General features: G+C 32.8%; 2 protein-coding genes and 1 pseudogene across 3 annotated transcripts; all 3 read right to left on the bottom strand.

The window, feature by feature from the left end:
- Positions 1-275: 275 nt before the first annotated feature.
- Positions 276-4,194, bottom strand: LOC111309094 (phospho-2-dehydro-3-deoxyheptonate aldolase 2, chloroplastic-like; annotated as a pseudogene). The gene is made up of 5 exons (XR_016330217.1): positions 3,397-4,194; positions 2,591-2,853; positions 1,497-1,773; positions 1,055-1,300; positions 276-566 (listed from the first exon to the last, which is right to left on the bottom strand). The product of XR_016330217.1 is annotated as a phospho-2-dehydro-3-deoxyheptonate aldolase 2, chloroplastic-like (transcript).
- A 920-nt stretch (positions 4,195-5,114) lies between these two features.
- On the bottom strand, positions 5,115-9,305 carry LOC111309092 (polyadenylate-binding protein 2-like). The gene is made up of 6 exons (XM_022907941.2): positions 9,159-9,305; positions 8,961-9,063; positions 8,625-8,695; positions 5,824-6,015; positions 5,539-5,660; positions 5,115-5,406 (listed from the first exon to the last, which is right to left on the bottom strand). The coding sequence occupies exons 1-6, from the start codon at positions 9,204-9,206 to the stop codon at positions 5,358-5,360; spliced, it is 585 nt and encodes a 194-aa protein (XP_022763676.1). The 5' UTR covers positions 9,207-9,305; the 3' UTR covers positions 5,115-5,357.
- A 1,095-nt stretch (positions 9,306-10,400) lies between these two features.
- LOC111308351 (ABC transporter G family member 1-like) lies at positions 10,401-17,022 on the bottom strand. Its single transcript, XM_022906673.2, has 8 exons — positions 16,659-17,022; positions 13,409-13,488; positions 12,565-13,035; positions 12,378-12,464; positions 11,986-12,111; positions 11,706-11,900; positions 11,487-11,573; positions 10,401-11,371 (listed from the first exon to the last, which is right to left on the bottom strand). The coding sequence occupies exons 1-8, from the start codon at positions 16,954-16,956 to the stop codon at positions 10,694-10,696; spliced, it is 2,022 nt and encodes a 673-aa protein (XP_022762408.1). The 5' UTR covers positions 16,957-17,022; the 3' UTR covers positions 10,401-10,693.
- Positions 17,023-17,247: the final 225 nt, after the last annotated feature.

Below are 17,247 nucleotides of genomic sequence, written 5' to 3'. Positions count from 1 at the left end.
TTGAAAAAAATATTCTATCTCAATTGTATTAGCAATACCACTGAGCTAAATGTTTTATCTGCCAATTTTTAAATCTAATAATGATAAATGTATATAAGTTATTTCCTCCAAGTTGAACACCATTTCTACTAGGCTCAAACCCCTAGCATATCCTTATGATCAAATTTATCATATTTTTTTATAAAAAAATTCTCAGCATACGAATTATAAATACTGAATTTTAAATCTCAAACCTGCTCTCAATATTATAAATCAGTATGGCTGCTATGCTGGTTTGGCTTCGAAACCTAGTCAAACAAGTACATCATTTATTCATCTTTATATTACAGTTCTTACAAATATCATTATGTTTCAATCAAAGCAATTACATAGACAAGCTCTAGATATTGAGATGCATTGAGCCTTGGATCACAGAGTGTATGATAGCGCGAACCCAGATCATTATAGGTTATAGTTATTGAGCCTCCAACACATTCTGTCACATTCTGCCCTGTCATTTCTAAATGAACTCCTCTAGGGTAGCTACCTTCTTGATCATGCACATCAAAAAATGCTCTCACCTCAGCCTACCAAAACAAAAGTTATTACTGTTAACCATCCAACCTAAAACCAATGGGTCGTAAATGGAGGGATCCAACTTGAATATAAAACTACAGAAAATTAAATATTTATTAGATGTGGGATAACCCACTTTAACAATTACTAGAGTATTATTATAGGAATTAAGAAAGATTCATAAATTACTCTACCATATTGTTGATGGAGTTCCAACAATATAGTCCGGTCAAAAGATCAGCCAGCAGTTTATCTAGAAATCTATGCTTACATAATTCAATGCCACCTTCTCAGAATCACCTTACATTTTTTTCAGGTTAAACTTATAATAATTTGGACTGGTACTTGATCTCAAACACTTCTGTCTTAGGATGGTAGATGTGAAAAAACTGAGAAGACATAACTATCCAAGTAGGATCGTTTTCTGTTTTGAAATCTTTAGCAACATGGAAAAAGCTATAGTAAACAAGTATTTAAAAAAAAAATTAAGCAACCATACCATTATTGCATCAAAGGAGCGAGTTCTCAGTCCACAAGGAGCTTTAATGGTGTTCCCATGCATGGGGTCGCTAACCCAAGCTACAATCTGCCCAGCTCTGCGGACAGCCATGATCAAATGGGGAAGTTTTACTCTCATATTCTCAGTTCCCATCCTTACAATGACTGTGATTCTACCTGCTTCGTTTCAAGGATTTAGAATTTCAATGAGCCTAACTAGCTCATTAGGATCCATCTTATTGCTAACCTGCATAACAAGCTATCAATAATCATTTGATTTCTTTTGTCTGAAATTCAAAGATAATCACCACCAAAATGAACTGTTTTTAGAAAAGGAAAAAGGTATTCAATTATCTAGTCAACAAATTAATCTCATTGCAGAGTAAGGACATTGTAAAAACCTTTGTGCACTAAACTGAAAAAAAAAAGAAAAGGAAATGTACCTTTATGCCGAGAGGATTAGCAACTCCCCTTAAAAATTCAACATGAGCACCATCAAGCTGGCGGGTGCGATCTCCAACCCAAAGCATGCGTGCAGAGCAGTCATAGTAAAGCCCAATTATTGAATCCTCCCTTGTCAGTGCCAGCTCGTAAGACAATAGCAGCCACTCATGAGATGTCCAAAACTCTGTAGTTGTCATGATAGGGTGACCAACTGTGAGTCCAGCAGCAGCCATGAACCTCATAGCCTCATCAACTCGGTGAGCTAGTTCACGATACCTGCTCAGACATACCAAAAAGAACATTTTCAACATTAAGAATATCAAAGATCTTAATATAGATTAACTAATACAATCCTGCAGCAACTTCAAGTAAACGGTTCCTAGAGAGTGAAGAAAAGCACTTTCCATTGCAGATAATGATGCAGCATCACATAAAAAACAGACATGAACCCTTAAAAAAACCTGGATAAAGAAGAAACAAAGCCTTTCCCCTCCCAACGTACTTATCATTTTAAACCTAAGAAGAATTAAAGAGAATATCACCTATAAGTAATTAATAAAAAGAAAGGAAACACCATTTTGTCATGTATTGGACCTAGTGAACAAACTAAGTAATAGGTAATGATATCCATATAACGTTGCCACCAGCTAAATATATGTGAAAATATAAGGCAACAGAGTAATTCACCCGGTAATGACATTTGTCACAAAATCATGTAAGTAATTGCTCAATCACACTAGCACAACTTATGAGCTTGTAATATTTACTTCAAGATCATAGATCATCTCCTTGAGCATGAAAAGAACCACTATCACAGGCAAGGGATCATTCTCTATCATATGCCAAACCTCTAGGAATGATAGAATGGGTCAATGAAAAAGTAGTTATGAGTTATGGCAAATATAATGAAAATTAGATTAAGTATCCTAGATTTTTTCAATAACAGATACAGATTCAATAAACACCACATCATTTTAATTAAAAACTCAAAAATGTCAAATAGAAAGAGGGGAAAAGGCCAAACAATTCATCATAAAGACCTAAGGTTTTTGATACATAAAACAAAACGTTTAGTTCAGGCAAATAAATACACCTGCCACCCTGCTCACTGTGCTCTCTGCAAATGAATGACTGCATGGCTGCATACCCTCCAGTAGCAAATGCCCGCAAAAGGTTCAAAGTTGCCACTGATTGGCAATAGGCCCTGATCATCCTATGGGGATCTGGAACTCTTGCTTTCTCATCAAAAGAATCACCATTTATATTGTCACCTCTATAACTTAGGAGCTGCACCCTATTCTTCTCCCCGAATGGATCTGATCTTGGCTTTGCAAACTGACCTGCCATTCTTCCCACCTGAAAAATCAAAGCCACAAACTTAAATAGATTATCCCACTGCCGTTGTACATAATATAATTTGTATTGTCATATAGCAAGGCTTGTTACCTTAAAGAACTCAGTCACATTACCAAGTTGGTGAATCAACAATAACTTTTCAGTTTATTAATAATCTCACTATCAACAAATTAAGAAATTTGTTCAACTGCATGATAAAAGGTTCTAGTAAATCAACAAATTAAGAAATTTAACCCCCACTTCCCAAAAATTACCATAATTCTAATTCTAGCACCCACAAAATCTCTCAAGTAATCAAGTACCTTATTAACCATCAAGAGGAGTAACCAAGTATATATCTGGATATGAGCAGCCAACTAGCCACCAAAACAATCAAACCATGCGATTCCTGGTCCAATCATAAAAAAATCTCAACACCAACAGGACATCCTATAAAATATAAACTACCAATACAAATAAAAAAAAACAAACCCCTAATGAAAGGCTAGGATTTGTAATTAGAATAATACAACCTCAATTCTAACATTAAAAAATGAAAGGGACCTTGATAATAGCCATTTGGCCACCAAACATAAGGACCACACCCATCTGGAGAATGACCCTGAAAGTGTCACGAATGTTATTAGCATTGAATTCCTCGAAGCTCTCCGCACAGTCACTACCTTGTAGCAAGAAAGCATTGCCAAGAGCAGCCTGTCCTAGCTTCTCCTCAAGGCTCCTTGGCTCCCCAGCAAACACGATTGGAGGGAACGTAGACACTGTCCGGAGGACAGAGTCAAGGTCGTTTTGATCTGGGTACTCAGAAAGCTGGAGAGCCTTCTTGGACTTCCAGCTGTCAAGGCTCCATTTTGTGGAGGTCACCGTCGATTTGGTTGACTTTGTTGGGTCGGCAAAATGGGTAGCTGTGATGGGTTTGAGTGTGGCGGTGAGGAGAGGGTAATGGTGGTGGGGGAGAAAAGATGGTGATGTCAGAGCCATTTTGTTTATTTTTCCAAAAAGTCAATGATTTATAACAGAAAGAGAAGAGAGCCAATGTAAATAAAAAGAAAAAATCCCGGGAAAAAGTTTGGTAGTCTGATAGTGATGATAATAATTGATGATACCTGTGCTTTTTCTTGAAATTTTCTCAAAAAAAAAAAAAAAGGATATTCTATGACTGAAAATCTCAAAACCTAATTTCGACCGGAATGATCCGTTACAAATCTTATTCGTCTGTATGTCCTGTGGATATGATCCGTTATGTATGTAATTCAGTTCTACTTTCAATAAGAAAAGGAAAGGAGTAAGCCAAGATTTAGTTTAGGTTATGTTGCTTTGCTTATTTCGATATTACATTAAGGATATCTCAAATCTTTGCATGACTATCTCCTCTCCGTGCAAACCGAATATTTTTAATAAAAGAGTTAATCTGTAAATGATTTATTATAATAAAATATTTAATATGATATTTAAATTTAAAATATTTTTAATATAATATTTAAATTATAAATTTATTAATTATTATGATATTTATAAATTTATTTATTTAATTATTTTATCATTTAAAATTAATTTCATTAAAAATAAATATTATATTAATTAATAAATTTATAAATTAAATATTATATTAAAAATATTTTAAATTTAAATATCATATGAAATATTTTATAATAATTTAAAAAGCAATTCACCGTTAATAAAAATCTCATTCAGATTCTAAGCTCCTCTAATTAGGTTGCGGAATTGTCAGATTGTAAGAGCCGTGCAAGGGTAGCTGGTTTCCGGTCAAAATCATGACGTTACATTGTCAATCGTGGAATAAATTTGCTCTTTAGTGCAAGTCCTACCAATACGGAAGATATTTTAGGACAGACAATCCCACTCAATCCATGCAAGACCGGAAATTGAATTTTAAAAAAAGAAATCCTTAACCAGAAGTTTTGCTTCTGCTTTTGCATGGTGTTGGCAGGAGTTGCAGTACACAAGGGTCCCTGTTTATCATACTTCCGATCTGATAACCCACTTAGAGGCGTAGCAGACAGCAATAATGCCTACTCTAAACTGTGGCCGTTGATGTGCTGCTAACTATTGAATCCTATCAAGGAACTGTAAATGGATACATTATCTATAGCATAGCATCCAAATTTCTATATCTACTTCTACTTTTTAAGTTTAAAAACTATTCAAAACACTATTATAAAAAGCTGATACTTAAATTCTTGAGAAATAAGTACCTATAAAAGAGTTTTTGAGGAAAAAAAAAATCAAATGGGAGAAGCAACTCAGCAAACAAGGAGGGCAACTCATCATAAATGAAAAACATGAATTTAGGTGAGGCAACATGGCAGTGCTAGAAAAATAGTTGCGTAGTTCACCATCAACAAAACTAAATCAGAATTCTTGCATAGTTTTTGGCACATCAACCAGATTGATGAAAAAAAAAATCCTTCATAAGCTTTCCAAAATATAACTCCAGAGAACCGGATAGGAAAAGCATTTGGAACTACTAGTATGGTCCATGTATTTTAATAATAGGGGCTGTAACGCGTCGCCATTCTCAACCTTGGAACCTTCCTGCAATATATAGGACAAAGTTTTAACATCCTTTATTTAAGTTGCAAGAACTGAAAATAAAAACACAATAGCATATTAACATATGAAAAGGTAATCCAAATTAAGATGAAAGAACCACAGTTGCAAACATACCCATATCCATAAGGAGCAAAGAAATATGGAGCCATAAATGGGCCCCGGGGTCGCATAAAAGGGTTGGACCGACGTGGACGATATTGTTTCATACCAGGTATGTTGGTCCGCTTAGCAGTAACCTACAAAGATATCAAGAAAGCACATCATGTTTAAATTGTTTAACAAATGAAAATTTTAAGGTGAAAAACTATTTTTCATGGTGTAAAAACAGCAGCTATTTTTCCTTCTTCTCAAAAGAATAAGAGAAAAAGAAAAAATAGAAAAAAGAAAACTAAATTTTACCTTCAACTGCCTGCCATGAAGTTCAGATTCATTCAAAACAAGAGCCTCTTGAACAGCCTCAGCTTCAAGGAACTCCACATAAGCATAACCCTTTGGCTGGCCATACTTGTCTGTACGAATAGTAACCCTATTTACAGTCCCACAAGACTGGAAATGCTGCTGAACTTCTTCAGGTGTACATGAATAATCCACCTGCATTCTCATAATGTTTTATATGCAGCCAGTAAACCATGCACAACAGGGTATTTATAAAAAAACAATTAATAAGAAACAAGTGGCAGTAATTGCTATAAGAAAACAGAGACTAAGCAGCAAACAAGTTCACTTGTGCAGCAAGTATCTACTTACCATTCACCTTGTTAAGAAAGGTCAGACCAGCCTGAACAAAGACCAGGTCTTAGTTTACTTTGTTAAACGGCCAGTGCACTCAGGCGTTTCTAATTAAGGAGCCAAACTAAGGAAATGGTTAAAATCTTCTCAAGCAATTAGCATTCACACAGGAAAGACAATGTTGATAGATAGGGCCAACACATTGATTAATGATCTAATCACAATAACCTAAGTAATTATTGATCATTAACTAAGTTTGCATTCTAGAATAAAATAATTTGATGCCAGAAATATCCCAAGAAAAGCTAGCATTTAACAATGAAGGAAGGGAATAAGGAGAAAAAACAAAACCTTAATTATCATTTTCCTTTTTCCTTTTTTGGGGCAAGGGGTTTTAAGACAAAAGAATAATGATTACTGGATAGAAACCAGTGATCCCTAATTGTCCCAAGTGATGAAATAAAAAGAGATCACAGACCCCTCACCATCAGAAGCAAGACACCTAGAAATCCCTCGAGCATTGACCACCGGCAAAAGCAGCACTCTGATTTGCAAATAAAACAGCAAATACCAACTGCTAGTCTTTACTCTGCAAGCACATGCTTTCAACTGATTGAATCAAATTTTGTTTCTCCATCCATACCGACCAAGTGCTCAAGTTAAACCAAGACGAGATTTTTACAATGCTAATACTTTTTTTTTTCTCTTTTTTCCTACTATTTCAGGTAATGTCGATTTAAATATTTTTGGAATATCCTAGCTTTTACTCGCTTTTTTTTTTTTTAACTTTTTTTCTTTTCTGCCTTCAGATTTTCTGTGTACCGAAAGGATTCAAGTTTTCTTTCCTTCAAATTTTGACTCAAAAGTTTAACACTCTTGTTTTTATCATCTCTCTTCAATCACATAAATATAGTATGCTTTGTGGGTTTTTCTAGCCGAACTATTAGCTATTTTCACCCAACCCCAGAATTATTAAATCAGAACTTGAAGAACGAAGCTTCACCTGCGATTATAGTAAAAGATATAGTCAACAAAGGATTCTAAACTGAGAAATCCTTCACCATGTTAATGCTCAAACTTTACATTTGATACATAATAAGAAATGCTCACTTGGAGAAACAAGATAGCAAGTTGCAGCATTCCCACACAAGAGAGATGAAAAGAAAAAAGAGTGGTACACTAAGCTAAAATAACCATGCACATCTATCGAATTAAATCTGTTGTTCCATCTATTATGAGTTAAATAAGCCATAAGAGAAAGTAGTCACGTTACCATATCCTGACCTGCCTAGTTAGCAGTGTTGTTACCAAAATCCTTGAATTTCAGATTTCAAAGACACTGCTCACTCCTATGATAGTTGCTAAACCCAAACCTCAAAGTGTATTAACTTGATAAATGTAAGGAGGACAGCACATGAAAGGCTATAAACCCAGTTCACTAAATAGCAAACCAGGGTCAGTGCCATATTACGGACATGTCAACCCTACATGACCAAACTAGGGCCAAGCTCATTAGGACAAGCACAGGAAAAGAAGAAAATTCCATTACATTCTCCACAACAAGGAGAAGAAAACAAGATAGGAATCCAAATACCAACTTTTCATGAGAATAATTTTTATGACAGCTTATATGTTATAGAAAGGACAGCACTCTTAACATTTGTTTTCCTCAATTTGTAATCCTTCTTCATCTGCATTTTCTTTCCACAATAGACATCATAATCACAACTGAAACCAGAACCTGAGTTAATAATGAAAAGTTGTCATTTCAGTCAACTTTAAACAATGAACAATCTCAGCATTCAATAGTTATTGTAATTTTCCAAATGACTGTCTAATTAAAGTTATAATTTATATTTTTTGTCATTCCCCACTCCTAGACAAACATGTCATAAAGATACAGCACTTCACGGTTGGTTTCTTCATGCATGCGATGCACCTCCTGTAGTAATGTCACCTAAACAGGAGCCCCAAGGCGAGGCAATAAGACGCCGCCGGTTATTGGCTTTTAATCCAGTGTATCCACCAGATGCACTGATAAAGCTGGACCACTAGTTGACTCAATTTGAATTGTAACCAGATTTTAGTTTCAGCTATAAAGATTGGTCCGAATAACAGCACTGCTGTATCCTGGCCTAATTGGTTAGAATATGAACTTGCAAGCAATGTATAGATGAAATTATTTTTTTTTAAATCATTTTGGATAGTTGATAGGACAAGTTCAACCTAATTGCCACAATTTAACCATTCTCATCTGCAGGGAAAAGGTTTACTTTGTTGTTCTTGTGGTTGTAGATTCAGAAATTAACATGTCATTTACCTATCCATGTAGCTTAAGGCTCAATATTGATTGATATTTCTCAATAATGTAGGTGAATATATGCATTTGCATCATTAGAGTAACATTAAAACTGTTTTTGGAGACCCATGCAAAGGTGAGAAATAAAATAAGCAAGGGAAAGAGACCTCACATTGCCAACAAACACTGATCGGGAATCTACTTCCTCTCGATTTGCCTGAGATGTAGCTGCAGCAGCAGGATCTAGTTGCATAGAAACAAACATTGATAATGGCTCTTAATACTTGTGGTTTCGCTTACATCCAACCACAAAAGATGAGCATGCAACTAAAATTAAAGCCCATTGATAAGAATCCACAAGTGAAAAACCAATGTGCGTCAATCAAATCAATTTTATTCAACCTAATAACAACAAAGAATAAATTAAAAGAAAAACTCTCCTAATCATACAACAAGGAAAAATAAAATGGGCAAATTGAACCAAGAAAATAGAACGAAAAGGAATAACCTTGTACGGAACCCATCTCCTTCTCGACCTTGGCTTGCATCTCACGAAGAGCAGCGGCTTCTTCCTCCATCTCTTTTAGCCTTCTTTTCATGTCATCGAGGTCCTGCAAATTTCTCCAAAATTAGGGTTTCCTCCAAATAGGAAAAGCCCTAACACTAATAAAAGTGTAAAAACAATAAAATAAAATAGTAAAATTACAGCTTCCGTGGATTCCGCAGCTGCCATGTCTATATCTTCTCCTTCCATCCTCTCCCTCTCTCTCAATTGAATTGATTTCTTTGTTTTTTTTTTTTTTTTCCTTTTGAAGAAAAAATAAAAATAAATTTTAAGGATCGAAAGCTGCCCGTTCCTGTTGTAGCTAAATATACTTTCTTCCAATGTCAGTTTTTTATTCGTGCCACGTCAGACTACTAGGTTTTTTATTTTAATTATTTATTTATTAGTAATAAAAAGATTTTAAGTATCCATTATGTGTTATTGATCAAGATGAGGTAAATTGCAATTTCGAGAGAAGAATACTCCACTATAAAAGCGAAAAATATATAAAAATGACAAAATTAATTTTTCTAAATTTTAGGAATTTTTTAATTATTAGTAATATATATTAAAAATATTTTTAATATATTATTTGAACTAAATCGATTATTTTTAAAATAAATTCTCTCACATCAATATGATGTGCTTCAAATTTTATTTTTGGCTCATAAAAAAAAATCAAATTCCAATCAATAAAAAATCTTTTACTTACTAACTAGACTAACCTTGTTAGTATTATAAATTCATTGAAATTGGTCAGAGTTTGTGGTTGTAAATCTTGTATGCAACAGAGCAATGGTTAGTCGAGCAATAATGTAAGTATAATTTGCCTTGAATTTAGATATGTTGTAGATAGCTGCAGGTTATTCAGGTTAGGAATGCAGCAGCGGTAAAAAGTAAAAACATGCTCTTTGAGACTATTTCCTTGCTATAAATATATATCCAGAAGGGGTTCTTTTTAACCTTTCAAAAGAAAGAGAAAAGAATATTGTCTCCTTCAATTGGCTGATTGATTCGATGCCCATTTGTTTGATATAAGCCTGCAAATCAAATCAAGGCAACTCTTTTGTCTTTGATTCATCCAAAAGAAAATGCTTTATTGTTTTGAGGATTTCTGTGCAAAATTCTGGCTTTTTTTTTTTTTTACATTTGACCACATTCCCCCAAAATTTATCCTCATTTTGTTCATGCTTCTTGCAACTTGCAAAGCCCCATCTCCCCATTTTTTCAGTTCGTTTTTTTCTGATTCTGATGCCTTACATGTCGGATACGCATAGTTGGGTCGACCAAGCATCTCAAGACAAACATTATTAAGACTATCAAATTTTTCATTATAACAAAGCATATCAAGGCATGCGTTCGATCTAAGCCATCCCCTTTCCCCTAAATACGGTGGACCAAAAAAATTTTAATAATATGAGATTGGTCATTAATATTTGCCATAAAGTCTGGTCTTGCTTTATGGTTTAGATAATTTATTCTTGCTAGCTGCAATATTTTACTTCCAGATCTACCTGCATGAAATCATCTACTCCTCCATCCCATTTTTTTGCCCACACAAAGAATTTGTGACGGAGGGAGTGCTTACAAGTTACAGTCATTAGAGGAGCTAGTGATAGAAAATACTCTAAGCCCCTTGAACAGGAACTTCTATTTTACAGTCATAATTAGACATACTGATTAGGGCACTGCATGTTCTACCCGTTAGGAGGTGTAGCGGATGGATTTGCCATGATCTGCACTCTTTCCTTGCGATTCACTGACTTGAATTTTGCAATCACAGGTTTTACCTTCTCGGTTGTCTTGATGATGGTCAGGAACAAAAACCGATAGAAAACAACCATTGCCAACAAGATGATAAGATCAACCCACTTAGAGTATGCCATTTCTACATACCATGTTTGCTTTAGAAGTTCTTCCCCTGCAATAGTTGGTGGCCCTCCAGCTTGAATGTTAGGAAATGTCAAGCCTTCAAACTCATTCTTAAACAATCCCTGGAAAGCATACTTGTGGAAAGCAATGTGGTATAGGGGATACTTCAAGATTGGCTTGGGAAGGTCTGCCGGTAATCGGAAGAATCCTCCAACCAAAATCATCATACCTTGTATTCCAGCACCCACTATGATACCCATTAGAAAATTGGGTACCAAACTTGCAACAATCATCATGAGGCTTTCAACCAACATCATGCAAGCAAATAATGTGATTACAAAGAACAAGAAGTGTTCATATCCTTTGTGAAGTCCAGGAAGAAAATAAGCAATTGCTCCTGGAATTATTGCAACTAGTGCCAAAAATGGCAGACCAGAAAATGTGTTACCCAAGACAAAGGCAGTTACACCATAGTGCCCATTTAGTCTTTCGCGTTCAAATACCTGAATGAAGGCAGAAAAATAAATGTATACATACTTGATTAGTCAAAATATTCAGGACATTTCTCTTTGTCAGAACTCAACTATATCAATAGAGGTGATCGACACTATTACAAACCTTCATTTCCTCTACAAAAGAAGGGAATCCACCAATGGCCATGAAAGTCAGAAATGATGCCACAAACATAATGAGAGAACCTCTTGCCTGAAAAACTCAAAATTTTTAAAACTGATTTAGTTTACATGTCATTTTGATTTGCCATGTTGAAATCAAATTGGTCTCGAAAAGCCCTTTTGTGAAATATGAAGCATATATATATTTTTCTCTTTTACTAACCTGAATTGATCCATAGCTCGTCCCAAGGTGGCTAAACACAGTGGCAAGGGCTCCGGATAAAGCAATATAGATAACAAGACGTAACCAATAGTAGCCTAGATCGCGATACATGTTAATGAAAGATCTTCTAGTAAGGACATGGCACTGGGTGAAGAAGCTAGCATGGCTTTCATTCCTCTCCAATGCTCCACCATCCTGACACCCATAATCCCAGAGCCATTAATGCTTTCCTAAAATGTATTCTAGAATTGCACAGGAAAACGAGCTGCTTCTAACTAACCTGTTTACAAATCTGAGCTATCTCTTTCTGAACCTCTTGGTATACATCAGAAGACTTGTATGACTTTACCAGAATATTAATTACTTCCTCTGTGGGAATTCCATTTGCAAAACCTAGCTCAATATCCTGGTGAAAACAGAACAAAGCAATGTTTAGTATTAGCAACAAGCATCTTCAAATAGATCATATAAGATATTTAGAAGGTCTTAACTCAAATGGTTCATGCAGCCACTATTAAGAAGTAACATTTAGTAAGTTTGAGGTTCGAACCCCTGCACCTGTAATACCTTCCCTTATTTCTAGGCTAGGCTGCAACCTCTTTGTACCAAATCATACCGGATATTTAATTACATTGAGAAGTATTTGTAAAGTAGTTTATGAGAACATCATACCTTGTCAAAATCCTTGTTTATGGTTTTGAGGAAGTGATCAGACGGGTTCTGGAGACTTGGGCAGGGGAATCCATTTAAAGCAAAAAACTAGTATATTATTTTGAAAATAAGAGAGATTAGTTTCTTTTGCCAATTCTACATACAAAATTTATAGTACTGAAGAAAGGGGGAAAAAACACAAACATACTTCATTTGCTGCTGAAACAGGACCAAAATACACTGTTTTGCCCACAGATAGGAGGTAAAGATTGTGAAAGAGTTGAAACACTTCACTGCTAGGTTGATGGATGGATGCAATAATTGTTCTTCCAATTCCATCTTTCCTATTCAGGCTAGCAATTCTGCTCATCACATAATATGAAGCTGCACTGTCAAGCCCACTAGTAGGTTCATCCAGGAAGAGAAGTTTTGGGTGTGTCAGGATTTCAATGCAAATGCTAACTCTCCTCTTTTGACCACCACTCAATCCTTTAACTCCCCACCCACCTATCTGAGTATTCATAGCGTCTTCCAATCCCATTTCTCTGATTGTCATTTCTGCTCTCTCCTTCTTCTCTGACTTGGATATTGTGTCTGGCAATTGGAGCTGAGCTGAGTAATAGACAGCTTCTCTTACAGTCAACGTAGCAATCAAGGCATCGTCTTGGGTTACATACGCCTGTATGATGGTATGGTAGCAAGAACTTTTGAAGATTAATTATACAACTATCAAAGGAAAAATAGATCATAGATCAGCTACAACTTACTGTTACAAGCCTGTAAGGTAACACTGAAATTAAGTGAAGTTTTTTTTTTTTTTTCATTGCATTACATAATTTCTTAAATAATTTGTATTTGCTGCATTATCAATATATATTCACAGAATTATAAGAGGAAGTTAAAGAAACGTTTTTGTATATTTATTTTAAAGACTTATAAAAATTTATATTTGCTCTTTAACAAGATAATATTATATAATTTATTAACAATATATATCTATACACCAAAAATGCATTAAATATAAACTTATTCTTGAACAGTTTCTCCCTTACCGATGTTCCATAAGCCAAGGCTTGTTTACGTCCATTGATAAGAATATCTCCTGCTTGCCTTGCGTTCGGAGCCAATCTCCCTGCAATGAACATTAATCAAATTATTATTTTTATGATTTACATTGAAATGTTTGTCAATGAGGTTTTATATTATCAAACAGTAGTATTTTTTTTAATTATTGTAAAAATATAAGTTTCTACTGCTATTCTTTTACCTATAAAACTGTTCAAAAATTTTTTTTTTATATATAAATCGAGTGAGATAAATAAGATCTAAAGTTGAGATCCATTTTGGTCATATTAGTTAGCAAGTATACTTACCGAATGCACATGCAACAAGTTGATATTTTAATTCTAAGGGCCAGAGGAGACTAAGACTTAAATGAAATAATAGAAAGAGGTAAGGGTAAAATTTTCATTAATTAATGGATGCAAGACTTAAATGAAATTTGTGAAGTTAATTATTAAAAATAATTAAATTAAAATTAAAATCGAGTTCAAATTTTAATTTATTTAGTTTATATAATTATTCTTAAAAAATGGCATTTGATAAAAGTTAAATTCTTGGTAACTTCTTCTCTATTTTTAAGTTATGGTCATTGATGTATCATAAAAAATATAGACTAATAAATTAAAAAGTCTTATTATATTTAATAAATGTTGATATAGTTTTGATATAGTTATTTTTTAAAAAAATTTAATATAATTTTTATCATTAAATAAAAAATAATTAAATTTGAATTACAAATAGCATTTTTAATAATTTTTTTATGTATCATTAATCTTATCATTGATTCAATCTATTGATTTATTTTTTATTATAAATTTTATTAAATTATTTTCAATAAAATTTCTTTTGAATTTTACCTAAATAATTTTATCTAAATTTTACCCTTTGCCAAATAAAATCACCTTTGTGACACGGACAAAGACACTCATCTTAAATACAATAGATAATAAAAAAAAGTCAAAAAAAAAAAAACAATAGATAAAAAAAGTTAGTGTTTATATAAGAATTTAAACCAAAAAAAAAAAAAAAAGTAGTTGAGGATTTGGTGATTAGGTTCAAAGTCTTAAAACAGTTGGTATAAGTTATTAAGGTCTCATGCATTAATAATTGATTAAAAAGCTGAGTAGCTAAGGAGAGATGTATGATTATGATGTTTAACTGTGACTTTAGAAGAAATGAAAATATATTAACTTCATTTTCATAACATTAGTGCAAATTAGATGAAGTGACTATTCAAATAATATTTGGCCATATCATTAAATTATTCTACCCTACCGTTATCAAATATATTTTACTCCTAACTCTTTAAATATTTTTTAGATGTGGGCCTACTGGACAGAATAGGCTCAACACTATTCAAAGTCGTTTTTAAAAATATTTTGTATTTTAAAAATATTATAAAACTAAGTTTAAACTAAAATACTTTTTATTAATTAATAAAATAATAAAATGAATCATCAATGTTTGTTGATCGGATGATAAAGAGTTTAATTTTTTTTAAATAATATCTTGATTTAAAGTATTATGAATAAAAAAAATAAATTTAAAAAAATTTACCTCTTTATACATTCGATTCAGCTCGATTTCAAATTATTCAAGATATAAAATAATTATGAAATATTAAAAAATTTCAGAAAAAAAAAATAATAAGTTAGAGTCTAAACATCTTCATCACAAACCAGGTCTACGTGAGTCCATGTGCTATATGGCTTTTTTTTTTTTTTTTTACCACAACTGATATTCTGCAGCTTGATGCAAATAACTGATATACAGCACATGGACCTAACTAATTTGCTATAGTTAATTAAATTATTTTAATTAAGCATATGTCTACTTGATTAATAATTATGTGAATTTAAAAACTTTAACAGTCCAATCCGGAATACTGCTAATAAACCTAAAAGTTCGTCCCTGCTACAGTCGAAATGTTAAAATTTCATTTATCTGAAAAGGAAATGCTTGAAATTGCCTAATGCATGTATGTATTTTAGATCTAATAATTTAAAATATATATAATATAATAATATGACATGAAAACGATATGAAAAAAATATAAAAATGACATAAATTAAAATTTTAACAAAAATTATATATATTTAATTAAAGTAAAAAAAATTATTTCATATTTTTTTTGAATATAAATTATAACATATAATTTTTATATAAAATATAACAAAATACATAAATTATTAATATTTTATATAATACATATATATGAATGGATATTTTCAATATATTTTAGATATCAAATCTGATGCAAATTTGTATTTAAAAAATTTAAATTGCATCAGGCAGCTGTATATAGAAAAAAATCTAGGAAAGCTACAAACATTGTTCTTGAATGGAAAGCAAGTTTTGTTTGAAAGCAGAAAAAGAATTTTTTTTATAGAATTTATATTTCATATATATTATTAATATATAAATTTTATATATTATTAATAAATTAAATAATATTATTTTATTCATCAAATAAATCACATCATATCATTTTATTAACGAATAAATTTGTAGAAAATATTAATTTTTTTGTTATAAACCTTTTTTTATGCATATAAGCAACAAAAGGGGAGGACTTTCCTTTGGTATATTCATATTTTATTTAGCTGAAAAAAATCTTCTCTCTTTCCTATCTATTTGAAATATTACATTTTAATTTCCCTTGTTCTCTTTTTTAGTATATATATATATATATATATTAAAAATGAAAAAAAATAAAAACACAACAGTTGTTTCTCATTAGACTGATTTTAAGGTTGTGTAGAGAATTAATTTTAACTATGAAAATAGATCTATAAATTTTAAACACAATATAAAAATTATACAAAAAATATAAAAATAATACAAATTAAAATTTTAATAAAAATATATATTTAGTACATATTCGATGCGAATTGTCCATGAATTATCAAAACTATATATATAAGAAATAGGTGAGGATAAAAGTGGATTATTTCAACCACAATGGTCATCTTTAACGTAAGGAAGAAAAAAATTCAATATATGAAACCAAATATGTAAATACCCAAATAATAATTACGTCCATCACAACGATTAGATGGCGATGGCAGTGGTAGCGTGTGAATGGGACAATGTGATATTTGAAGGGTTTTAAGAAGGAAGATTTTGAGGCTGTGTTGTAAAAAAAAGAAAAAAAAACAAAATTCAAACGTTTAGAGCTGAATGAAAAACAGTAAGAACATAGAACAGCCTGCTCCTGGTATGGAATGCGTGCTTTATTACCTGCTAAGGTATCAAGAAGTGTCGACTTGCCACAACCGGAAGGACCCATTATCGCCAAGAGCTCTCCAGGACGAGCATAGCCCGTCAGGCCCTGGAGGATTGATCTGCTCCCACTTTTTCCACCTGGAACTGTGACCCACAAATCCTCCCATGTCAAGAAAACACCATCCCCCATAAACCTGTTACTTCCTCCTGTCTTCGTCTCTGGCATTGGATTAAGGTTTTCTACTTCCAAAGCAGTCTGGATTTCGGCAGGTTTACCCTGCAGAGACTCTGAATTTTGAAACAGAGCTGCCATGGTGGGAAAAAAACTGGGTGCAAAACAGAAGTACTGACTGACGTTCTTGACTTAATTATTTCAGGTAGCTTCGTGTTAAGAGGCAAATGACAAATATTTATATTGGGATCCTTCATCACCTGTACGAAAATTTTTGCTATGAAAACTTTGTACCATAATGTATTTGTATTTAGAAGACAGCAACGTAAGCAGTCGACGTCAAAGATTCACGAACGAAAGAGTAATACAAAACGACGACTTTTGGCCAATCACATAAATGACACGTTCTTGTCAGATATTAAAAATTCAACC

The sequence above is a fragment of the Durio zibethinus genome, chromosome 2, assembly GCF_047325235.1.
Source record: "Durio zibethinus cultivar Kanyao isolate XHJ-2024 chromosome 2, ASM4732523v1, whole genome shotgun sequence".
NCBI lineage: Eukaryota > Viridiplantae > Streptophyta > Magnoliopsida > Malvales > Malvaceae > Durio > Durio zibethinus.
This window is presented reverse-complemented; position numbering and strand designations above follow the sequence as displayed.

What these genes read in the sequence shown, in the direction of transcription:
- LOC111309092 (XM_022907941.2), bottom strand. Translation starts at nt 9,206, where the DNA reads ATGGAAGGAGAAGATATAGACATGGCAGCTGCGGAATCCACGGAAGCT. An exon ending in TTCATGGCAGGCAGTTGAAG is followed by an intron (nt 5,661 to 5,823) that starts GTAAAATTTAGT and finishes ATATCTTTGTAG; the next exon opens with GTTACTGCTAAGCGGACCAA. An exon ending in TTTGCTCCTTATGGATATGG is followed by an intron (nt 5,407 to 5,538) that starts GTATGTTTGCAA and finishes TATATATTGCAG; the next exon opens with GAAGGTTCCAAGGTTGAGAA.
- LOC111308351 (XM_022906673.2), bottom strand. Translation starts at nt 16,956, where the DNA reads ATGGCAGCTCTGTTTCAAAATTCAGAGTCTCTGCAGGGTAAACCTGCC. An exon ending in CCTTGGCTTATGGAACATCG is followed by an intron (nt 13,036 to 13,408) that starts GTAAGGGAGAAA and finishes ACCATCATACAG; the next exon opens with GCGTATGTAACCCAAGACGA. An exon ending in CTTTTGTAGAGGAAATGAAG is followed by an intron (nt 11,372 to 11,486) that starts GTTTGTAATAGT and finishes GCCTTCATTCAG; the next exon opens with GTATTTGAACGCGAAAGACT.